Source organism: Mchenga conophoros, linkage group LG1 (assembly GCF_057382185.1).
Source record: "Mchenga conophoros isolate Kocher_MC1m ecotype Shallow Benthic linkage group LG1, M_conophoros_male_GT1.1, whole genome shotgun sequence".
NCBI lineage: Eukaryota > Metazoa > Chordata > Actinopteri > Cichliformes > Cichlidae > Mchenga > Mchenga conophoros.
The window spans coordinates 29,368,309-29,393,777 of NC_140526.1; the positions used below are offsets into that span (position 1 = coordinate 29,368,309).

At 44.6% G+C, this 25,469-nt stretch overlaps 1 protein-coding gene across 1 annotated transcript in view; it reads right to left on the bottom strand.

The window, feature by feature from the left end:
• fbn1 (fibrillin 1) overlaps positions 1-932 on the bottom strand; it is a 66,747-nt gene extending 65,815 nt beyond the window's left edge. Inside the window, exons 1-3 of the mRNA XM_085273824.1 lie at positions 899-932; positions 623-736; positions 163-438 (exon numbers count right to left, since the gene is read on the bottom strand). Of these exons, the coding sequence (XP_085129950.1) occupies positions 163-350 (188 nt within the window). The 5' untranslated portion in view covers positions 351-438; positions 623-736; positions 899-932. The remainder of the gene's footprint in view (positions 1-162; positions 439-622; positions 737-898) is intronic.
• Between the last annotated feature and the right edge of the window lie 24,537 nt (positions 933-25,469).

Sequence of the window (25,469 nt, forward strand, 5' to 3'; positions counted from 1 at the left end):
AGTCTGCCTTTTTAAAAATACACAAAATCACACACACACACACACACACACACACACACACACCAATTAACATGTGAGGACAGACACCTGCTCCAAGTTTAAAAGAAAAGAAAAGAAAAGATTTCCAAAACTGACTTTGCCGGATTATTAGAACCACATTACCCTCTGAGGACGTCCGTCCCTCCCCTCCTCTTGGCCCTACTGGCTCTGGTGTCGGTCTGCTTCGTCGCCAACTCAGTGATTTCGGTATCTGCCACCTCTGCTGCGTCTTTAGCCTCGGCACAGAGCGACAGTAAAGCCACAGTCACGGCCAACTGCAGCAGCCGTCCTCCACGCTTAATTTCTGTCATTTCCACTCTCAAGTGTACGACTTCAGTGAAGAAAAATCACCTTATGTAGTTTCCCAGCCCCGTCGACCTCTCCTGTCTGGAGTCAAAGCTGCACAACAATAAATGCAGGAGGGGAAAAAACATTTTGAAAGGAGACAGTGGAGACTGCAAGAAATCGTGGGCAAAAAACCAAATAAAAAACACTCTGCTGTTGTCACTGGGTTGGTGGTGATAGGTTTGCAAAAGCATGCAAAAAAAAATTTAAAAAAATGTATCACCAGCCAATTCCTTACCTTGTCTCCCGAATAGGAGATTCGCTTGGGACTCGACAGAGGACTGTCTGCACTTTGACTTGCAGGTAAAAACAAAACAAAAACAATAAAAACAAAAAAACGTGTAGGAGCAAACTGTGGAAAAGAAAAAAAAAGCCACTGAAAACCGTCGCTTAGGCTCCTAGGCTATAAATAGATGCAACTTTTGAAGTCTGCCCGAGCGCATCCAATTGTGCGTGAATTGTGCACAGATAAGTTAGCTGATGCATTCCAGAGGATGAGAATGGTAAAACTCACTGCGTCTCTCCTTTCCAGCTGAGGTCTTTCCTCATCCCTGCTCAGCTCAACTTTCCCCAAACTCCCCCCTTCCGTGCCCTGCTCTCGCGATACAATAAAAATCTTGAGTTTAAAAATGCACTTTAAGCCGCGGACCTTCAGCATGCAGCGACACTATAACGACAGAGTCAGCCCAGAAAAAACCGGGAGGATGAAGACGTTTATATGTTTGTTTAAAGTCTGAATAATATAAATAACATGTCTTTTTTTTCATCTTTGAAACCAGTACACCTGCTCCTCCTTTGTTTAAACGTGGTGACACAGAACAGTTCCAAACGATAATCAGACGAACCATTCTCTCCAGTAGTTATAAATATTAAAGAAATGTAATTTCTTTCGCTCATCCCCTCAAAAAATAAAAAAGTCACTGTTATTCCTCTTGATATATGTCCGGTGGATATTTACACTGTCCATATTTGAGGAATTTTGTCCAGTCCAGTGATAGTTTTCACACGCATTGCTTCATGTCTGCAGCCACACCCAGCAAATATAGAGTCAAACTTGCTCCTCGCTCCAGTCTGCTATCCCTCTAAAACCAAGAAGAACAAAAAAGGTTTTTGACACAGTATAGGCTATGTGTTCCATTGCATTGGCTTTCATCGCTGTCTTTTTTTCCTTCTATTATGCGCATTCTCCTTTCACACGAGTCTGAGCACAGCCCAGTCTTACACATTCGTTTTGCATTTTAGATTTTATAGCTTGAACGAAGCCTCATGAAATCACCACAGAAAGTTGCCATTGCCAGGTTGAGACAACACACTAAATTCTCCGTGTTTTATGTAACCCTTTGTCCATTTTTCACCTCCCTCTGTAAAGACGTTGATGACAACTTGCTTCAGCTGCTCCAACAGGTGTCCCACCTTATGTGGAGTTGATCTGCATTACAGTTTATATCAGCTTCCACAGCTATTCTTTTCTTTGACACTCAGGTTGAGGCACGCATCTCCATTAGGCCTGCTGACATCTCCAGTTGGATGTCTGGCCACCAACTCAAACTTAGTCTCAACAATGCTGTGCTGCTTTTTCTTTACTCTGGAAAGTCCTGCCCTCTGCAAGGCCTCTTCATCACTGCGTACAAGACCACGTTTGCTCCTGAGCGGACTGCCAAGAATCTGCGTCTGCCTCAAGACGACCAACTGTGAGGCAGCTCCCCGAGAGCAGGTTTGGTCTTGTGTGTTTGAAGCCGTATGCTGCTGCAAAGTCTGTAAAGATTTGACCTGAATACTGTGGCCCATTATCAGACATGAGGACCTCTGGGATGCCATGACGGGCAAAGAAAGATTTCAGGTGAGTAATGACGTCGTTTGATTTTGTCCTGTTTAACAAAGCAATCTCAACAAATCTAGAGTGATAGTCAACAGCGAGAAGGTAAGTTTTCCCTCCCAGCTCGAAAAGATCTGTGCCCACTCTCTGCCATGGGCGGGCAGGGTATTCTGTTGGCATGAGTGGCTCACTGTTATTGTGTCTTTCTTGAATACACGTTTTGCACTTGAGCACCATCTCAGAGATTTGTTGACTCAGCCCGGGCCACCACACTGTTTGGCGTGCACGAGCTTTACATTTTACAACACCTTGATGTCCTTCGTGTAGTTTTTCCAGCACCTCGTTTCTCATTGCTGAAGGAATGACAAGCCGTGTGTCTTTTAACAAAAGGCCGTCTTCAACAGTGAGCGTGGCTCGGTCAGGCCAGTAATTTCGCAGTAAAGGCTCTTGTTTTGCATGTTCTGGCCAGCCTTCGGTGCACATGTCCATGACGCGAGCACACACACTGTCGCTTTTCAGTTGTTCCTTCAGTGTTTGCATATAAGATGAACTGACAGGCATGTTTGCTACAATACTGTCGACATATATGTCTGTGCTTTCCATTAGCTCTTTGTCTGACAGGTTCATTGGTTTTTTCAGAGGTGAGCGGGACAAAGTATCTGCTGTCCAGAGCGATTTCTCTGGGGCGTACTGCACAGTGTACGAGTAACGCATGAGTCTCATTCTGAATCGCTGGATCCTGGGTGGCAAGAGATCCAGAGCTTGTCCTCCCAGTAAGGAAACGAGAGGTTTGTGGTCCGTTTCAAGACAAAAATGTTTACCAATCAGGAAATCACGAAAACGCTCACACGCCCATGTAGATGCCAGTGTCTCTTTTTCCACTTGTGCGTATCGTTGTTCTGTAGGAAAAAGGGACCTCGATGCATACGCCACTGGTCGCCATCCTTCTTCCCACAGCTGCAAAAGAACACCTCCGAGACCATAGGATGAAGCATCTGCTGATACTTTAATGTCTCTGTTGGGGTCATACATTGCGAGCACTGGGGGTGAGGTCAGGGCATCTCGTAATGTTTTGAAAGCTCTCACTTGGTCAGTTCCCCAATACCATGCGTTCTTTTTGGAAAGAAGATCTCGCAGGGCTTTGTCTTTTTCAGCTAAATGGGGGATGAACTTGCCCACTTGATTCACCATGCCCAGAAAACTGCGCAACTCTGACACATTAGTTGGCTCTGTCATTTCTGTAATTGCCTCCGTTTTCTTCGGGTCAGGACTGATTCCTGTATCCGCTATGATGTGACCCAAGAAAGCAACCTTGCTCTGGGAGAGCTCGCATTTTTCAACATTCAGCGTTATGCCTGCTTTTTCCAGTCTTTGCAGTGTAGCATGTGTAACAGAGTTAGAAAATAGCTTAATGAATTTCCTCAAAATTGATGTGCTTTGTGAATAGTTGGAGCCACCTGGTGGACAAACACAGCAACTGCAACTGTTAAGGTTCCAAATTGCTGCACAGCGCATGCCTCAGCAAAGGAAAAAAACTCCCAAGCTGGTGGTAGGTGCTAGTGAGCGATACTGTTGTCAATTTTGTAATTGTATTAATGAAAACACCCTCATAGTGGTAATTGTCAACATGCATTTTGATTGTAAGCAGTACTAGCATGTATCCCGAAAGTTACAGGCATTTTGATGCATGGGTAGTAACTTTATTCACGAGTAGCATTTTTAGTTAGCATGCTAAGCTAATACTCGTTAGCTAGTCGGGTGCTTTTTGACTTGCACTCAGCTCTAATGCTTCTCTATGAGATTGTGATTGTTCTAATTCTTTTTAACAGAACTGAATGTTGCAGTTGCTTTGCAGATTGTTAATGAAGACTGTGTGCTGTTTTCTTTGTACCAGGTAGGCGCTGTTAAGTATAAGTTTTAATTGATGCTGTTGTATAGGAAAAAAAATGATGAACAATGATGATTGTTTTATAATAGAAAAGCTGTTTTTATATGTTATTGTTGTTGTTGGTTAGGAAAAAGGAGAAAAATAAATAAATAATATTGCTACTATACGATCACAAGTTTGGTTTCAGCTAGAACTTTTAAAATAAAGATTTTGTTGATGTTGTGTTGTATAAATATATCTTAGTCATTTGTTAAGTGTTATGTTTGGAAAAGGAAAAAGGAAAAAAACTCCCAAGCTGGTGAACTGAATGTTGCAGTTGCTTTGCAGATTGTTAATGAAGACTGTGTGCTGTTTTCTTTGTACCAGTTGCCAGAATAAAGAGGGAGCCCAGAGTAAGGGCAAGTCCAGCGTTGCAGTGCCGTCCTTTCTACATGGGCATATCACACCACTTGCACAATAGACTCTCAGAACAGCAACAGCTACATTGGTGCCGTGACTCTGTGATTTGAGATCAACTTGATGCAGATCTCCAACCCAGGTTGCAGTGTATTGTGCTTAAAGATTCATCCTTTGCTCGTCTTGGACTGTGAATTACGTTGAGGTACTGGACTGTTTGTTCTTTGATTTGATGGGACTCTCTCCGGACTGCTTGTGCTGACACCTGCAACTCTGAATATTTGTTATTGTCTACGTTTTGTTTTGGTTTGTTTTTCTTGCTTTTCCTTTTTTTTTCTGTTTATATGCTAATATGGCAAGCAAATTCCAGCTGAGTGATATATGTGAAAATGTTCTCTCCTCTGTTGGGCGGGGTAGAGGTGCAGCACGTGCTCATTTACTGTCACATGGGTCAGTTGGGAGGGATGAGGGAGCTTCACCTGTGTTGCCTGGGAGGGTTGGAGCCTTTGGGTCGGATTTAGATCCGGATGAGTCTCCCGTGGGGCAATTTTTGCGGGGCGAAGCACGTCACTCCACTCCCGGTGATGGGAATGACACATTAAACCAGTTTAGTGACATGATCTTTCAACTTGGTTCACAGATAGGTGAATCTATTGCGGCCAGACTTATGTCTAGTGGAGCTGTTGGTGATGTCGACCGAAATAATGCTCACTCACATAACCAGACTTCACATTCGGGTGGCGATACGAATACACCTAGTGAAAACACTCAATTCAGTGTTATTGTAAAATCCGACAGGGAACCTGTCATTTTCAGGGGTGATGGTACAGACAAGTACACAGTGACTGAATGGGTTGAGTTGATGAAATCATACATCAGGAAGCAGAGTCTTGATGTGTCGTTGCAGACAGAGGAGGTGATGGGGAGGCTAATGGGGAAGGCCAGGGATGTAGTTAAGATAGGCTTGAGAAGTGATCCTGCGCTTATTACTTCCTGCGCCCCTGATGTCATATTCAACATGCTGATAAGGTACTTCAGCAGCACTTCCTCTTGCCTACCCCTGCAGGACTTCTACTCAACTCTGCCTTCTCACAGGGAGAATCCTGTTGATTACTGGATACGCCTCAACAAGGCTGCTGATATGGCTGAGGAAGGTTTGAAGCGTCAAGGCAGGCGAATGGAGGACATTGGTGGTGAGATCGCTAAAATGTTTGTGAAACACTGCCCAGATCCTGAGCTCGCATCTGTGTTTAAGTACAAACAGATACATGAGTGGACGTGCAAGGAGATTCAGGAGAGGATAGATGAGTATCGGCGCAAGAGGGTGTCTTCTGTGAGAGTGCGCGTGGTTGAGGCCCATGCAGCAGCACTAATTCGTGATGACACGCGTGTTGAGCTCTTGAATAACGATGACAGGAAGTCTTCTGGTGTTGACGCGCTTCCTACGTCACCCCCGTCACCTGGGGTAGGACCCTCTGTCTCACCCTCTCCTCTCTTGTCCCAGACGCAGCAGATGTTTCTTGCTCCAAGCTGTCCCACTGTTCCTCCTCTATTGTCACAGGATGGGGAACGGAATCCGACGACCTCAACTCAGAATAGATGCCAGACTATTCCCCTGCATTACCAGAAGCAGTCTGCCCTCCCTGCTCCTGAGCAGCAGTTCCCCCACTGTCAGCAGCCCAGCGACAATGCTGTGCTTGGTGAGATGATGTCGATGCTCAGGGAGCTGTTGAATAAAGCGAAGGCTGGGGATGGACATTCCCCCTCACGGCAGGGTGGCAGACGAGTACAGAATCGGGCCCCTTTGTTCAATGGCAGGAGCTGTCAGGTCTGTAATAAGGAGGACCACACTACACAGTCCCATTGCCGCTTTGCCCGACTCTGTTTCACATGCTTTCAGCCCGGTCACACACGTCGCTCGTGTGCCAATGGGGCCTCTACGGGTGACAATGCCCAGGGAAACTAGACGACCTGTGCTTTGAGGGAGGCTGTACAGGTTATGAAGAACACTCCCACACACATGATGCAGCAGAACTGTATGACAATGTAAAGGACTTAGACAAGTCTGAGAGAGTTATTTTTCAGGACACACAGAGAATCAGCAGCAGTGACAGCCTGTTCTACACTCCTGTTACAATCGGAGGCAAGTCATCCCTTGGTGCTATGTTGGATAGTGGTTCAATGGCCTGTTCTTTGAGTGAAGTAGTGCTGCAGAGGCTTGCTGCTGCTGGTGCTATTGATTTGAGAAATCAGGGGGCACCCACTGTTGTTTTTGTTGGCTGTGGTGGTGTACGAGTGAAGCCTAAATCAGTGGTGGAGCTTGACATGGAAGTGTATGGGTGTCGTATCTTGGTTCCAACCTTTGTTGTTGAGAATCAAGACTTAATAGTTGGCTCGAATGTCATCAGACATTTAATCCGTCAGTTCAAGAAAGATGCAAGCTACTGGGAGGCAGTTTCGATGTCGCGTTCAGGGCATCAGGAACTTGAACAGTTCCTCTCTCTGCTTGCTGGCCTGGAACGCTGGTCTGGTACTGAGATACCAGACAAAGTGGGCACAGTCAGGTGCAACAGGGCTGTCACCCTGCCAGGTAACAGTGAGTTTCTTGTATGGGGGAAACTTCCGAAAGATGTTAAGATATCTCCCGGCTCTACTGTAGTTACTGAGCCAACCACCTCTCGCTCTGCACCCAGGGGCATCATGGTCGCTAGAGTGGTGACTCCTCTCTGGGGAGACAGGTGGGTCCCACTCAAGCTCCTTAATGTCACAGACAACCCTGTTATTCTGCGGAGGAATGCCAAGCTTGCTGATGTCTACACCTGCCTTGCATTGGAGGATATGGAGGTTCCAGAGCTCAGTCAACAGTCTACTCGTACAGAGCCCACTGGGACATCTGTACCCACAGTGGATGTTGGTACTGTACAGGAGAGGCTGGACCGTGTTGGCCTGGGTGACCTGGACCTGAAATCCTGTGATGTGTCATCGGACTGGCAAGAAAAGTTGGCTGACCTTGTGGTCAATTATCAAGATGTCTTTTCTCGCCATCATCTGGACTGTGGTGAGGCTAAGGGCTTTGTACACAGGATTCGACTGACAGATGACAGGCCATTTCGTCTCCCCTACAGGCGTGTGCCTCCTGCCGAATACCACAAGCTCCGCCAGGTTCTTAACGAGATGGAGGAGAGAGACATAATCAGGAAGTCTACTAGCGAGTTTGCCTCACCTCTTGTCCTTGTGTGGAAGAGAAATGGCGACTTGTGAGTGTGCACCGATTTTCGATGGCTCAACAGGCGGACGCTAAAGGACGCTCATCCCCTGCCACATCAAGCTGATTGCTTGGCAGCCCTTGGTGGCAATGCGTTTTTTAGCACGATGGACTTGACTTCTGGCTTCTATAACATGCCGCTACATGAGGAGGATCGCAAATACTCTGCATTCACAACACCCATGGGTTTGTACGAGTATAACCGCCTCCCTCAGGGTTTGTGCAACAGCCCAGCCAGCTTCATGAGAATGATGACCTGCATTTTTGGCGATCAAAATTTCCTCAGCCTGCTGTGCTACCTTGATGACCTGTTGGTCTTTGCACCATCTGAGCAGTTGGCTTTGGAGAGATTGGAAATGGTTTTCAGCCGACTTCGCCAACACAACCTGAAATTGGCCCCAAAGAAGTGCTGGCTTCTCAGGAGGACGATGAAATTCCTCGGGCACATCATTAATGAGTCTGGTGTGTCCACAGATCCTGCTAAGGTCGAGGCTGTCAGCAATATGACCATTGCGGACCTAATGGAGCCTGATGGGATCACCCCGTCACAGTCCCGTGTCAGATCATTTCTGGGGATGGTGAACTATTACCAGCATTTTGTGCCCAATTGCTCTGCCTTGGCAAGGCCCCTCTTTGACCTTCTGTCTGGCCAGAAGCAGAAGCGCAAGGGGCGGGCACGTGTGAGCCGTGCTATGCAATCTCGGAAGCTGACACCTACTGACTGGACACATGATCATCAACAGTCATTTGAGGATCTGAAGGCTGCTTTGGTGTCCTCAGTAGTTTTGGCCCATCCTGACTTTGCTCGCCCTTTTGTCTTGTCCACCGACGCCTCCTTGGATGGGCTGGGAGCAGTTCTTTCACAAGTTCAGGAAGGTGATTTTGTGGCTAGACCAGTTGCATTTGCCAGTAAATCCCTTTCCCGTGTCCAGCGTAAGTACCCTGCTCATCGCCTTGAATTCCTTGCGTTGAAATGGTCTGTGTGTGACAAGTTCAGCCACTGGCTCAAGGGACATGCCTTCACGGTGTGGACTGATAATAATCCACTTACACACATTATGACTAAACCTCATCTGGACGCCTGTGAGCAGCGGTGGGTGGCGAAGCTGGCATCTTACGAGTTTGATATCAAATATGTCCCTGGTTCTAAGAACATTGTCGCAGATGCACTAAGCCGTCGACCGTTTGTGAAGTTGGCTGTCGGAGAGAGGTTGCTCTGCTGTCCCTATAGCAACCTAGTTGGAGAAGCTCTTCCCATCTCTGTTGGCTCAGTACAGGAGGCATTTCGACAGTCGAACTCCAGTCGACATCTCTTCGATGGCCAGGTCGAGGAGGAGCCTAATGTGTCGGTGCATGCTAAGAACCAGTCCTTGACTAAAGAAGAGGTCTCTGCCATCTTTGAGACACATACCCTTTGGGAGTCGGGTGCCAGAACGCGTGCTGTTGACATCCTCCAACAGCTTCCACAGCTACTTCTCCCTGCAACGGATGCTCAACCTGTGTTCTCTGAGGGTGAGCTTCGTGAAGGGCAGTTGAGGGATCCTGTCCTCTCCAGAGTGCTGTACTTTGTGGAACGTGGCCGTCGACCTTCCCGGAGGGAAAGATCCAGTGAGTGTGCCATGGTCATTAGGTACCTTAAACACTGGGACAAACTGACGATGTGTAATGGTGTCCTTTACAGAGTATCTAGGGATCAGGTCTCCAAGAAGAAGAGATACCAATTTGTTGTTCCTGATGCCCTTAAACCCGAGGTCCTCCAGGGCACACATGACAATGCTGGCCACCAGGGGCAGTTTAGGAGCTTGTGTCTGGCCCGCCAGAGGTTCTTTTGGCCGCACATTGACAGAGATGTGAAGGATTATGTGCGACAATGCCAGCGGTGTGTCATTGGTAAGGCAGCTGATCCTGAGGGGAGGGCACCCCTGGAGAGTATCAAGACATCTGCACCTTTGGAAATTGTGTGCATTGATTTTTGGACTGCGGAGGATTCTAACAAGAAACCTGTTGATGTGCTGGTAGTGACAGACCATTTTACTAGGATGGCCCAGGCCTTCCCTTGCCGAGATCAGTCTGCTAAACAGGTTGCGAAGCAACTCTGGGACAAGTATTTCTGCATTTATGGATTCCCAGAGAGGGTCCATTCTGACCAGGGCGCATCATTCGAAAGTCAGCTGGTTGCCGAATTGCTCAGGGTTGCTGGTGTGAAGAAGTCTCGGACGACGCCGTACCATCCAATGGGCAACGGTAGTGTGGAACGTTTTAACAGGACACTGGGCAACATGATTCGTGCCCTCCCTCCTGATGCGAAACACGACTGGCCCCGGCGCCTCCAGACCCTGACATTCATGTATAACTGTACTGTGCATGAGACAACAGGTTACGCTCCTTTCTATTTCATGTTTGGTAGGGTCCCCCGTCTTCCAGTTGATGTGCTGTTCAAAAACATACTGAAAGATCCTGAAATCGGTTGTTATGATAGCTACGTGGTGTCCCTGACAAAGGATCTTCAAGAGGCAATGGCTATTGCTCAAGGACATGTTGACAAAGAACAGAGACGTCAGGCTGAGCTCTATAACCGCCGTGTGAAGGGGAACTTGATCGCTACGGGTGATAGAGTCCTGGTTTCCAACAGACGTGAGAGAGGGAAGCGAAAAACAGCAGACAGGTGGGAGTCCGCCATATACACTGTCGTTGGTGTGAAACCTGCTACTCACACATATGTGATCAAGAATCCTATCACTGGACAGGAGAGGGTTGTGCACCGTAACCTGTTGATGCTTGTTAACGTCTTGCCTGTGGACGTGGACAGTCACGCAGATCGCACCTTTCAGTCTTCTTCTGAAGCTGGATCTGGCGATGCCATGGATGCGACGGGATTGCTGTCTTTCTCAGAGAGTGGGGATTCTGTGAACAGAACTCGGCAATGGGTTGACAAATTGTCGGCTGCACGTTCGGACAGCTGTGAGGGCGCTGAGCCCTCTGGTCATGTTTTGAGCATGGCTGATGAGCCTGAGAGTGTGAGTGATTTGCACCATCAAGCCGGTTCAGTGACCTCTGAACGAGACTGCTTATCGGCCCCCTCGACTATCACTCAGGGAGGGAACAGACAACTCACGCCTTCCACCCACTCTGGTCCTGGCGATGTACAACCAGTCAGATCTCGTTTTGGACGCATTGTCAAACCAGTCAATCGGTTGCTCCATGTAATGTCCACTCAAGAGGTTGTTAATGATGCAAGTCAGATGATTGGCAAAGTCTCTAAGTCATTACGTCAGGCTTTTCAGTAAGTTTTTTTTATTTTCTACATTGTGGTTTCCAGTTTGGTGTATTCTTTGTTCCATTCTGGTTTTCCATTGCACCACCATGTTTGAACTTCGGTCCCGATGCGGGGACATTTCTTTTTCTGTGGGGCATGGTTTGTGTGGGGTGTAGACGGCATCCTGCATCCAGGAGCTGGTAGTGAGTTGGCGCCGCTCACTCTGCTTCATCCTTTTGGGGATACTTCTTGAGTTGGTGTGTCTATATAACCATGTCGGGTCTGTTTTCTTTTGGGTTTCTCTTTTGTTTTGTTGATTTTGGTGGATGCTGTGGGTTGTGCATCTTTAATTTTGAGTGAAATTCTGCGGGGGTGGATGTAACAGAGTTAGAAAATAGCTTAATGAATTTCCTCAAAATTGATGTGCTTTGTGAATAGTTGGAGCCACCTGGTGGACAAACACAGCAACTGCAACTGTTAAGGTTCCAAATTGCTGCACAGCGCATGCCTCAGCAAAGGAAAAAAACTCCCAAGCTGGTGGTAGGTGCTAGTGAGCGATACTGTTGTCAATTTTGTAATTGTATTAATGAAAACACCCTCATAGTGGTAATTGTCAACATGTATTTTGATTGTAAGCAGTACTAGCATGTATCCCGAAAGTTACAGGCATTTTGATGCATGGGTAGTAACTTTATTCACGAGTAGCATTTTTAGTTAGCATGCTAAGCTAATACTCGTTAGCTAGTCGGGTGCTTTTTGACTTGCACTCAGCTCTAATGCTTCTCTATGAGATTGTGATTGTTCTAATTCTTTTTAACAGAACTGAATGTTGCAGTTGCTTTGCAGATTGTTAATGAAGACTGTGTGCTGTTTTCTTTGTACCAGGTAGGCGCTGTTAAGTATAAGTTTTAATTGATGCTGTTGTATAGGAAAAAAAATGATGAACAATGATGATTGTTTTATAATAGAAAAGCTGTTTTTATATGTTATTGTTGTTGTTGGTTAGGAAAAAGGAGAAAAATAAATAAATAATATTGCTACTATACGATCACAAGTTTGGTTTCAGCTAGAACTTTTAAAATAAAGATTTTGTTGATGTTGTGTTGTATAAATATATCTTAGTCATTTGTTAAGTGTTATGTTTGGAAAAGGAAAAAGGAAAAAAACTCCCAAGCTGGTGAACTGAATGTTGCAGTTGCTTTGCAGATTGTTAATGAAGACTGTGTGCTGTTTTCTTTGTACCAGTTGCCAGAATAAAGAGGGAGCCCAGAGTAAGGGCAAGTCCAGCGTTGCAGTGCCGTCCTTTCTACATGGGCATATCACACCACTTGCACAATAGACTCTCAGAACAGCAACAGCTACACATGGAGACGGGAATTGTGCTCCTGATGGTTACGTCCCCACACCAACACATCGTCAATGTGACACACCACTCCTTCGAGACCCTCGATGACCTCCGCCATCATGCGCTGAAAGTGTTCGGGCGCTGAGTTGATCCCAAACGGTAGGCGGTTAAAGTGGAACCGCCCAAAGGGTGTGATGAAGGTGGTGAGTTTGGCAGACTCATCGGACAGGGGAACCTGCCAGAAGCCCATGTTGGCATCCAGTTTGCTAAACACTTTGGCTCCTGCGAGCATTCCCGAGACTTTGTTCAACCGATGGCAGCACATATTTTTCCCTGCACACATACTCATTTAGTCCGGTAAAGTCTACGCAAAGTCTTAGCCTAGGGCTGTTTTTCTTTGGAACAACAACCATGCCGGCACACCAATCCGTTGGTTCCTCAACTCGGGTAATGACACCAAGCTCTTCCATTCGTTGGAGTTCCTCTTTTACCCTTCCCATCAGAGGCAGAGGAAGCCTTCGCGGAGTTTTGAGTGAGTACGGCACAGCATTCGGTTTGAGTTTAATGTGATAGGCCCGCTGCACTTTCCCTAGACCATTGCAAAGTTTAGGGTAAGTAGTCTTCAGAGTGTCCATTGAAACCGCGTCAACTCGCACCAGCAGGCCAAGAGCTGTAATGGCGGGCAGGCCTAGCAGTGGAGTGCTCAGGTTTCTTACAACATAGACCTTCTCTGTTGTCTGTTTCGCTCCGTAGTTGAGCTGTAGCTTTGTAAAACCTGCAACGTCCAGTGGTGTTTTTCCAGGGCCTAACAAAGGTTTTTCTGGCTGCTGGAGAACTGGTCTGTGTTCGTTAGCAAAAATCTTTGATAAGTCCGAGTCAGCTATTACAGTCACATCTGCTCCAGTATCCAGTTTGAAAGTGATTTTTGCATCTTTCACTTGTATGTTGGCTGTCCACGCCTGGCCGTCACTGGAAACTGAGCCTAGGAAGAAACCTTGCTCCTCTTCCTCCTCAATACTTTGCACTGTCTTGCTTTGTCTGCAGACTCGCTGGTAGTGACCTTTTTTTCCACATAAATGACATTTTGCATCATTTGCTGGGCACTCAGGTTTCGGATGTGGAGAGCCTCCGCACTTGTAGCATTTGTTACTTTGTCTCTTGCTATATTGCTGTTGTGTTTTGACAGTTTTATTTTTGAACATGTTGAACTTTGTTTTGTCGTGCTTTTGTATCACTCTGTCAACTGTTTTCGCATTTACATGCATTACATTTGTTTCACTTCTCAAAGCTGACTGTTGCTTTTTGATTTCTTCTGACTGCCTGGCCATATTTATAGATTTATCCAAGTCCAAGTCTTTTTCCATCTGCATGCGCTCAGACAGCCTCGTGTCGGCCAAGCCCACTACTATTCTGTCTCTTATCAGCTCATCGTGGAGCGGTCCGTAGTTACAGTGCTCTGCTAATGCATGCAAGGCCGTCACGAATGCATCAACAGTCTCATTCGGCTCTTGTTTGCGTATATTAAAACGTGCGTGCTCATAAACAACATTTTTCCTGACAATGAAAAAGTTGTGGAAGCTATCTCTCACTTTAGCATAGTCCCGTTGGTCTACATCACTTAACTTTAGTCCTCTCAGGACGTCATCCGCTTCGTCTCCCATACAATATATGAGAGTGTTCACTTGATTTTCCTCCGAGCTCGCAGACAGATTACTTGCCTGACGGAATCTCTCGAAGCGACGGACCCATCTTGTCCATTCGTGTGGTTTGGAAAAATCAAAGGGCTCCGGTGGTTGGATGCTAAACGTAGCGCTGGGAGTGCTAGCCGCGGTGCTAACTCCTGCCCTCGGACGATCGTCTACGTCGTCATTCGGCATTTTGTTTCCACCTTCCCCTTCTCCTCGCACTCGGCAGATGTATGGAGTCTTACAAGTCACACAGCACTTCTGACACCATGTGTGATTCTTACTCTGAATCTGAATAAGTACGCGGGACCACTGTGTGCGGTAAGACCATCTCTTTTTACTTCCTGTATTACCATCTACCGGCATGCATTGCCAGTGCGTAACACGTAATTACACAATCAAACAGTGAACACATACTGCCCATACAACAAATGTACCAGAGACAATTATGAATACACCACAGGCACGATACCACTTTTTTATGTCCGATAACGATACCAATATCATAAATTTGGATATCTGCCGATACCGATATGAATCCGATATAGTGTTTTTTAATCAACAAAACTGTTTTTTTAATATCTTGCTGCATTTTGTATAAGTTCATACTCAAGTTTAAAAAACAACAACACTAAAGCTATTCTGTTATACCTGTATGTAAAAAAAATATTTCATAGTTCAGCAATACTGTACTGGAACTGTTTGTATGTTATTTCTCCAGGCCTATAGGGGGCGCAGGTTTGCACAGTTTGCTATGTTGAGCCAATTAGTCACTAAAAGAAGTGTGATAGGAAGTGTTTGCTCATGAGTGAAGCAAGACATGGTGTGTTTCTTCCGATCCAAAGCCACCCACTCCGTTAAATCTCTTTGAGTGGCAATATGAGTAAGTTTCTTAGTTGTGTTTACCTTTCAGACAGGGTATATGACATTATTGAAGCGATTTGGAAACATTTGATGTGTTTTATATGTCCACTTAAGTTCAACCCAAGCTAATGTTTATGTGACATTTCTGTATTCTGTATCATTTCAGTTTCACACTTTTTTGCATTAAATCCTGTCCAAATACAACACGTGCCTTGGAGGAAGTGATGCAAGAGAGAGTTTAGCTGGCTGTGAATCTCAATATAGGACACTGGGTCACATTGGGTGCAACAGTACAAATACTGATCAATCTAATAAACTTAAACCTGCACCATCCTCCCTATTCTGGTATTTGAGTACTTAGCGTAAATATTAAGCAACCTAGCTAATAGGGTTCCAACTCCCAGCAACAACAAAAATAAAAAATAGGGAATCACCCCTCACGCTCCACCTCATGATGCTTAATCAATGTAATCAACCTTAATTTGATGCAGTGTGGGAAAAAATGCACAGAAATAAATTATTTTTCAAGAATAATTAAATAGATTCAACATCTTTCTCTAACAGAACTGCAGACTGCACAGATGGTGCCTTCCCAAAGGAAAAAGTATATTAGACTTAATAGTTACTATATACAGTAATGGACTTCTATTCATTTTTACATCAAATTAAAATTTTGGGTGTCAGATATTTATTTAATAAAAGCTAGACATTTTAAATGAGAATAAGAAAGAAAAGTATGTCTTTGTGCCCCCTTTTCCCTGTTAATGCCCTATCCGCCCCCCTGGCTAAACTTTGCTAGATCCGCCCCTGCACAGTTACCAGCCGTCAGCTACGTAGAAAAAGATCCTGGTGTAAAAACTAATATTAAATAAATTCTAACAACAGCTTATCAAGCTTAAACGTGCTGCTGTTGCTCAGGCGCTGGTTTCCTCTTTCTGGTGCAAAGTGGGCCAAAAACAAACAAGAGAGACGGACTGGCGACAGAAAAGCCGATCAGCTGATCATTAAGCAGTTTCATGATTGAAGTAGCAGCAGGAGAGGGGGAGAGAGAGAGGCAGTCGCTTTACAAACATTCAGAGATGGACTTACACACTTGCTTTACTTCTGTCTGGGATCACTTTGTCGGAGATGAAATGCCTGGTTGGTAGCGAAGCTCCAAATGCTCAACCAGACCGTGGACAGGTCTGGCACAGCCGCTCTATCACATGATGCATACTGCTCCTACTGCTAAGGTTATGAGGCGAGTTACAGCGTGTCACAAGTTTTGTGAGGTGCTTTCGTGATATTTAATGGATCGGATTACATTTTTTATTTCTCTCCGATATCCGATCCAGTAATTTAGGTCAATATCGGACCGATACCGATATGTAATATCGGATCGGTCCATCTCTACCTTTAACATTTACATTTTCTCAGTTTGAACATATGTTTCTATGTTTTACTGTGGAGAAAGTATGGGTAGATAAAATATACAAATGATATACAAAGTTAATTAGGGATTTATGTGAAAACCAAACCAAAAACAAACTATGAGATGCCAAAAATTACAGTTCCTTGAGTGGCCACTTGAGGCTGGCTCCAAAAGTAGCTAAATCCTCCACACACACATGTTGTAATTTTATAAAACTCTATATAATTGGATAAAAGTTCATTGAGGTGTCTGTGGCTGTTAGCTATCTGCCAGACTTCAACTTCACTCATTTCGGTTGCTGATTTGCACCCTGCTCCTTGTCAGTGTTTATAGCATTTTATTTGTGTGGTATTTAGCACTAATTAGCAGGTATCTGTGTTTATGCATTCATACAGCCTGCAGGTTGCTGGTGTGAGTTGACACCTTAGCAAATAAAAAAGAACTAATGGATGATGTTTTGTTGGCTATGTTCAACTTTTATAAAAACGTTTGAAACTGTACATTTAACAATGTATTACTGAAGCAAAAAGTTTTTCCCTTCAGTCATTACACATATTTGTGGGCAATCATCTTTTAAGCTTTAAATCAGTCTCTTCTATCATGTAGTCATGCCGTCATGAGCCACTTCTTACAAAGGTAGTAACAGAAGGTATTGAAGTTTTAGGCAGGCTTATTTTAATGGTATTCAAACATAAATAACTGGATCACCCATACCATTCCCCCAACTTTTCACTCAACATTTCTCCTCTCTGCTGTTTTCCCTGAGTTCTCTGAAAAAAAAATATCCATGTGAGCTTTTCTGTTCTCAAACATTATCTTTGCACTTAAATATTATTTGGACCCACATTTATGTGCTCCATTATAATAGGAATAATACTGGAAGTACTGTTGAGTATGCTTGGTAAAAGTGAACGACATCTAAAGCTGAACTTCATATTGCACCAAGATAACAGACTGGTTACTGGCAAACGGGGCTGGAGTGGTTTACAGTAAAACGGCCTCTCCCTGGTTATCTTGGACCCTTAACTCTCTTGCTGAACCTAACTGTGATTACCCTCTGCAAGAGAAGTGTGACCTGGATAGAAGCTGAGATGAGGGTGAAATTCTGAGTACTAGATTTTGAATTCTAAGTATTTGATTCCAAGTGGTTTGTGGGTGAGTTAAAGGGAGTCAGAGGCAGCTCACTGGCTTCAACACCAAAAAACTCTTGGCATTAGCCATCACCAGGCTTCTGCTGCAGCCATCTGTCAGTTGTGGTGAGTAAAAGTAGGCCTACCTTCACTCAAGTATTGCGCGCAAAGTGGTTGTTTCACATTTTGAAATTCAAGAAATTCAATATGCCTTCTTGCTGTGAGGCAACAATACTCCATCGCATTCAAACAACTGTGGGGATGCTGGGGCCTATCCCAGCTATCATAGGGCGAGATGTCAGGGTCCTGGGTTTTTGACTGAGTGTTTTGAGTTTCCTGTGTTTTTTGTCACTTTGTATTGTGAATTATGTTCTCATTGTTGGTCTTTAGTTACTTCATTGAGTCTAGTTTCTAGTGCCTAGTATTTCCCTCTGTGTATTATTTATCATCTTTAGCCTTTTGGTTCTTAGAGTTCTATGCCTTATGGTTTATGTCTCTGTGTTCTTAGTTGCTCTGTCTCCACCGTGTCTAGTCTGCATCCCAGTGTTATACTTCCTGTTTTACTTTGAAGGTCTGTGTCTCATGTGAGTGTATCCTGCTTTGCTTCCTTGTCTCGTCAGTTCTGATTTCCCCCAGCTGTGCTCTCCTTCTGTGTCTCATTTCCTCGTTATTCCCCGGTGTATTTAAGCCCTGTGTTTCTTTGTGTCAGTGTCGTGTTGTCCCTCATGCTGTGTGTTCCCTTGTGTGCATCTCTGTGAAGTTTAGTTTATATTTTCCCAGTTTCGTTTTGTATCTTTTCCTTGAGTCAGCAAATAAAGCTGTATTTTGAGTTCATCCCTCGTGTCTGAGAGCTTGCATTTTGGGTCCAACTCCTGCCTGCCACACAGCGATTCTTGACAGAACGACACGACCGGACATGGACCCAGTGGCACTCAACCCGTCAGGAGATCTTCGCCAGGACATTATCTACTCCTTCAACTGTGGCTTGAACATAAGGGGAGGGAGTTTCATCACGCTGTGGAAACAAGGCTACAGCGGTTAATTTCCGGTCTTCCTTGGCTACTAGGTACGCTCCACCCACTCGCATAGGATTTTAACCTAAACGAGCTCCACCTTCATCCCCTAGCTACTACTGCTCACCTGCCCGACTCGCCGGATGTGGAGCTGCCCGCCCCATCGGTGCTGTCATCAAAAAAGAAGCAGCGCCGCCGCCCATCGCCACAGCCAGAAGTCAGAAGAGTTGCTGGCTGTGATGAGTGAAAGAGACAATAATCAAGAGTTTTCTGACTTAGGGACTGTTTATTCCGAGGCCGTGTTTTTTGAGTCAACTGCCCAGCCTGAAGCTCAGTCATCTTCTCCGCCACTGCCTCAGTCTCCAGTGTTTCCCGCTAGCTCAGTCATCTACTCCGCCACTAGCTCCATTTTAACATCAGCCATTAACTCAGCCTGCTATTCAGCCTCCCCCGTAGCAACTCGGTCTCCCTCTAGTTCAGTCCCCCCGTAGCTGGTCGGTCCCCCTGTAGCTGGTCAGTTTTTTCCGCTGGAAGGTCCGATGGACCGCTTCAGCCCCCTGTCTCCGCTGGAGGGTCCGAGGGATCTATCCAGCCTGCAGCACCTCGGCCTCTGGCTTCCATGCCATCGCCTGCTTCGCCTAGTCCTGCGGTTGCTACGCCACTGTCCAAGCTACATCCAGCGTCTCAACATCGCCGGCAGCTTTCCAGGCCACTGGCTGGGCGTCATAACCGTCATGGGCAACCTCCGGACCTGCTCTGTTGCCGCTGCTGCCTTCCGCGTGGCCAGTCTCTGGATCTCCTTCGACTGCGTCGCCGCCGCTGCCTTTGGCGCGGCTGGACTCCCAAACTGAACTGTTTTGGACTCCTGTGTTGCCGTCCTCCGGGTCGGCCCCCTGAATCATTCATGAACTGCTCCCTGTGCGCCAGTGTGTTTTGTGCACGTTTTGTTTTTGGACTCTTTGTGCTCCTGTTTTTTGTTTGTACGGTCATTTTGGGTCCAACTCCTACCTGCAAAACAGCGATTCTTGACACGAGAGGCGGGGTTCACCCTGGAGAGGTAACCATTGCACGGTCAATGCATAAATTTCCACTGCTATACTCAGGTATGTGTATTACAGATTACTTGGTTAAACTCTTAGACAGAAAGACCTGGATAATCTGTACTTTTCTAGTCCGAAAATGAAACTGAAGTTCTTGTTTTTGGTTCTAAAAGTTTCAGAAACATGGTTTTAATCAAATATTGCCTTGGTTTCCATTGCTACCATGTGGAACTCTTTGATAATTTTTTATCACTATATATCCTTTAAAGTTTACTCACATGCCCGGCTGTCTTTTTTATATTTGCAACATTGCTAAAACTGGCAACATGACATTTCAGATTGATGGTGAAATATTATATCATGCTTTTGTTACTTTGAGGCTGGACTGTTGCAGTTCATTACTATCAGGCTCAAAAAAACCTAATTGGATACAAAAGAAAAAGAGTGCTAACGTGGAATAGAGATAACAGATATACATCCCATATTAACTTCTCTACATTTCCTTCTGGAGAAATGAATAATTTAATCCTTCTCATATAAAAAGTCTTGAATTATCAGCCACCTTCATATCTTAAAGACCTCATAGTGTTTCCTAGTAAAACTGTACTTTCAGAGTACAGGCTTACTTTGGCTTCCTAGACTTTTCTCTCACGGACAAATTAAGCTTATTCAAGTCATACCACTTCAGTAAATGCATTCTGAGTTACTCAAGATAATCTAAAAATGTGTTCACCAGATGAGTAACATTCCCCAGACTTTTGCTCTGACCAGCATGTTTAAAACTCCTGGATTTCCCCCTTTGATGCTAAGAAAGTAATTTGAATATAACAATGCAGACATGTGTATAGGACGAGCACGCATGAATAGATGGGCTCATGCTGTATTCCCAGACTCACAGACTGATGTCAGAGTCTACGGCAGGATTGTTTCTTCGTGTCATGGTTCCCATCACAGGGTCACCCTCTGCTCTTCCTCAACACAGAGTGGGTGTCATTTACAGTAAGACACCACCTCCTCACCCCACCCTACTTTCCTCCTCTCCACCACCCACCTCTGTGTATCACCCCATCCTTCTTTCAGTCTCTCAGCTAATCTCCTGACTTTTAGAAACTGAGCGTGGGTTTCATTTTAGGGAATGTTTACTCCTCTGTCCTGAAATGGCTGAACCAAAAAAAGCCTGAAATAGTAAGACTGAAACAGAGATTAGATAAACACTGTAGAAGTAGAAGTTCTGCCTTATTGTTTCTTCACAACCCCTCAATTCTTCCCTCCCCCTCAGAATACCAACTAACTGTCATTTAGTAATAACACAACCTGCGTTTTATATTTCACTTGTTTTGCTGTATGGGACGCGAGCCGATCTCCTGCAACAACCCAAATATCATTTCACCAGCTCATCTCCCCGCCCTTGTGTTTCACATATCCCCTGGCAGTTTTTAATAGCTTAGATTGAGATTGCTTCTCACTGTGCTGTGAGCAGCAACTGCAGCAAGACTTTCTCACACTGTATGTTGTCTTTGGCTCCGGCACGCACGGTTCATTTCCTTTTGTCTTCTGCAGCACAACTGCTGCCAATATTCATATGAAATATTTCAAGAAAATGAGCTGCAGCAGAAACGAACCCCCTCCCCTCACCCCAACACACACTCACACACACCCCACTCTTTCTTTCTGCATGGGTGTGTATGCATGTAACACGTGAGTTTGGCTGCCCGGTGCTCTGTATTTGTATTTTCTATGAGGATAATGTACTGGTGCAATTCAGATGTTTGGGCTCAGTCAGTTTGTCATCACAAATCGTCCCCTTCACTGCCACATAGCACACTACAGACTGCACACTGGTGCTGCACAAACTCAAACATAACCACAAAATAACTCAGAGGAATCCCTTCTCGTCTCCAAATGGATCATTTTCATTATGTGTACCTAGGCACTGCGTGAACTCATTTCCCTTAAATTTTGTTTCCACGGAAGAAGAAAAATTGAATTTCTGGGCTCATGAAATGTTGTAGTTGGTCTATTTCACGGTGAGGATGCCTCTTTCAAGGAAAAAGGCCCATGTGTAGGAGGAGAGGAGAAATGCGGGGATGACAGCATGAGTCATCCCTAAGAGTCCTGGGAGCTGAGTTTTAATAGCTGGTTTACGTAAACCAAATGTTTTTCAGCAATACTCAGTTGTGTGACCCTTGATTGAGAAAAGAGGACGTTACATCAGAAAAGCCCGCTACCCTAGTGTAATCAATATAAAAGAACTTGTATTAATGGAACCGTTAAACCCCAATCAAGAAAGTTTCACGCAAGCATGCACCGCATAGACCTGTTTCCCTGCACCCATTTGGGTTTGTAGTAAAGTGGAAACACAGGTGTTACTAATCACCTTAATCAATGTTCTGTCCCTAAACACAACAGACCCTTAATTAAGGTGATTAGTAACACCTGTGTTTTTCCACTATTACTTGTCAAAATGGCAACTGAAAAAGTGCTTTGTACCAATACAGAGTTAGCTGAGAGAAACACCTTAACATCTCTTTGGTGAATAAAAAGGAATTCTTTCTTTGTGCTGTCCTAAGTAACTAAATTAGCCGTCATCATCTCTTCATATCACTAAGTAACACAGTATACAGGAAATGTCTGTTGTTTAATCCATACTCTTGCTAAATTAGGGGGGAAAGGACAAGTTGTTTTTATTGGGTGTGTGTGCTTGACTTTTCATTGACCCAGGTCAATGGTTTCCTGGAGGCTTCACTGATTGCTTGGCAACTTAAAAGTGAGGAGCTGAAAATTGATTAAACAGACATATGAGTAAATACAAAAGTAAAAGCTAAATACAGGAGTGTGCAAAATCTGATTTCTTTACATTTGGCAGACTTTTTTTGGTTCCAAACTGAATCCAAATCCCATTTCTTTAGATGAGCCTATGAAAATTGCCAAAGATAACGCAATCATACAATAGGCATGAAATTGTATTTTTGCACCAAAATGGTGATTCCCAAAGAGCTAGAAGCTTGGCAGTAACTTGGCAAATCTCAGCATGGTGTGCAGTGTGTTCTTAAAAAAGTTGAGGAAACTGGACAAGTGGAAGACAAAAGAAGTGGCACACCCAATGAACAGTATCTGGCAATGCTCTCCTTAAGAAATAAGAATAAATCAGCCAAAGACTTGACACAGGACCTGAATGAGAAACCTGAAATTTCATTTGATCCAATAACCGTTCACTGAAGCCTCATAAGAAGAAGTAAACAGGGATAAATTAGACAAGAACTAGAATGAAAATCAGAGGCAACAGGTTTGATAGAGTGATAGATACAAATGTAAAATATTTGTTTCAAATCCTTGATGAAAGTGTGCTTACGAGGAACAGTTTCCTGATGACTGCAAGGTCCCTAGTACAATTCTGGCTCAAGCTTTTGTTGACTGCCATATTGTTTCAAGTTTGCATCACCTTTCAATGAATTTCAAATGACAAACCCCAAAGCGCGAATTTTTCCTTTGTCCTTACTTTTAGGACAACAGCAGTATCCAAGCCTTCCACTCACAGCTCTTACAATGGCCATAAATGCTGTAGACAAAGCACAGATATAACCTTAGCTGCAGAGGCACTAGTTTTATTGGCTTTAAAAATATCCTCATCTAAACTATTCTTTTGGCTGCAATGCAATGTTTTCTCAAAATGCTGAAGAGCCGTATTAAATAAAGCGAGTTTACAAAGCTACTCAACATTAAATAATTACCTTTTGGCATTTGTATTTGCATACATTTATTTTTTAGGTTGTAGTTTGTGATGCCAGGTGTTCACATGCTGAATACTCAGAGATTTATTCAGGGTCTGCGGGGTACACTCAATAGTAGCAATGCAAGCTGTTCTAGTTTGCCTATCTTCCCTCCACGTGCGATTTATGCAGAGTCAGTGTCCCCCCACAAGAATCTGACCATCTTAGGGATGGAAAACATTCCCTGTTTCCCGCTGGTGGTTCACTGCCATCTGTAAGAGACACACACTTGCAGAGAGAACCATAAACACACCCCGTGCAAAAAGACAGACAAATACACTTTACTCCAGTTTTAATGTTATAACTTTATTTTAGGACATCAAGTATGAATGCATTCTTTGTTTGCAAAAGGAAGAACAGAGAGGAGGTGAGGAGGATGCCTGAGAAGGGGATTGTTACTGCTGATGAAGAAAGAGCAGTAACAGAAGAGAAAACAAAGAGCTGTGGCTTCAAGGCTTTTTTACCTTGTTGTGGCCTTGTTTCCTTGTTTCCAAGCATAAATCTCACTACTGTGAAAAAAAAAATTGTAATAATTTATCACTATGCTACCAACTGCAGGAGGCTTCATTTAAGTACTATGCATTTAAAACATTGGATTAACAAACACAATGACTGAGCCTGATGGGATTGTCAAATTGATGATTAAGTTGGGCACAACCTGAAAACAAGGAGCTGGAGTGGAGGTGGGTTACAAAGCTGCTTGCATATGTAATGCAAGATAATGTTCCATGTGAGGTTTACTCACTGGATGTCTAGAAGAGTATCTGCTTAGCTATCAGCTGATGCGGACTAAACATTGAGAGCAGCTGATTTGCAGCTGAGCCTCCTAATGCAATTACAAACAATAAAACTGCAAGAACATATCCTAATCCAGACTTTTGGGAGATTTGTGAATTGTACTGTAAATCACATGAATAAAGTCAGCACCAGTCACAAATGGATGAAAGACTGATTTCAGTTTATATACTGTAGTAAACTTTTACGAGAAGGTTCCCCTGAAACTTTGAGACCTCTGTTCAAAATCTTTAGCAGGAGTTCTCTTAAAAAGTGGGGAAAAAGACGTGAATTAGGGTGTACTATTAATTATGTCTTTTGAGGTCCTATAGAGACCACAGGTCCTCCGGAGCAAAGACAGAAAGTTATGATAAAGATTTACTGAAACATCCGTCCTGCTGTTTGCTCAATTCCAAGCCTCTGCTTGAAAGACAGGGGAGAAGCGTGAGCTGCTGGCCAAAGCATGAGCGAATGACGGAGGAATGGAAAGCAAAAAGAGACCAACACTGGAGAAGTCGCCTTTTGAAGTTGGCCAACAAAACAGTTTTGATTCAAGTCTCCCACATCTGTCTGCTGCCTCGTGCAAAAATCCTGGAATCCCCCACCCCCTCATCATCACCGTGTCACACACACACACACACTCACTCACACAGAGACACACACGCATGCGCACAGACTCATTTCCAATGCACCGGCACAGATCATGAAAACAAACATTTTCAAGGAAGTTCTTTAGCCAAGTGGCAGATAAGCATGGCTGCTAACTGAACATGATCATGCACACCCTTGTAAGTCCATCTACACATGCACAGTTAGAGCACACACACACATGCACAGTTGGAGCAGAAGCTAATGACATGAACTGACATTGACCTAGTTTCCAGTGGGGCAATGATAAAGAGAGAGTGGAAAGATGAAGATTTGAAAGAGGTTAAGAAACTCCAGGGCATTTTGTGCTCGAGGACAAAGTGTGTTGCGCATGTGTGCATGTGTGTGTGCATATGTGTGCGATTCCACTCAGTAAGGCCTGCCAAGCTGCCATGCTAAGCCAGGGTAAAGAGCCTGTGAGCACAGGGAGGTAAAATCTCAGATTGAGGGCTGCTGAGGAGCGAGGCAGTCGCTGTGGGGGTTACGCACACACTCATCTATTCTACACAGACCCAAGCCAACAGCAACTCACTGTATACTCATTTAACAGAGACTCGTGGCTCTCTCTCTCTTTCTTTCACAGCACACCCTCACTGGTCCCTGACTTGTGGAAACAGGAAATAGAAACAGGCACAAAGGCGTCGGTCTCTATATTTTTTTGTGCATTTTGTTTGCAAATCTCACATGACTCACGTGTCTCCACCTCTGGGCTGCCTCTGGGGGAACATACATGTAGATTTTGGCATGGCAATAAGTGCTGCAACATGGCCCAGTCAGTGGGCCA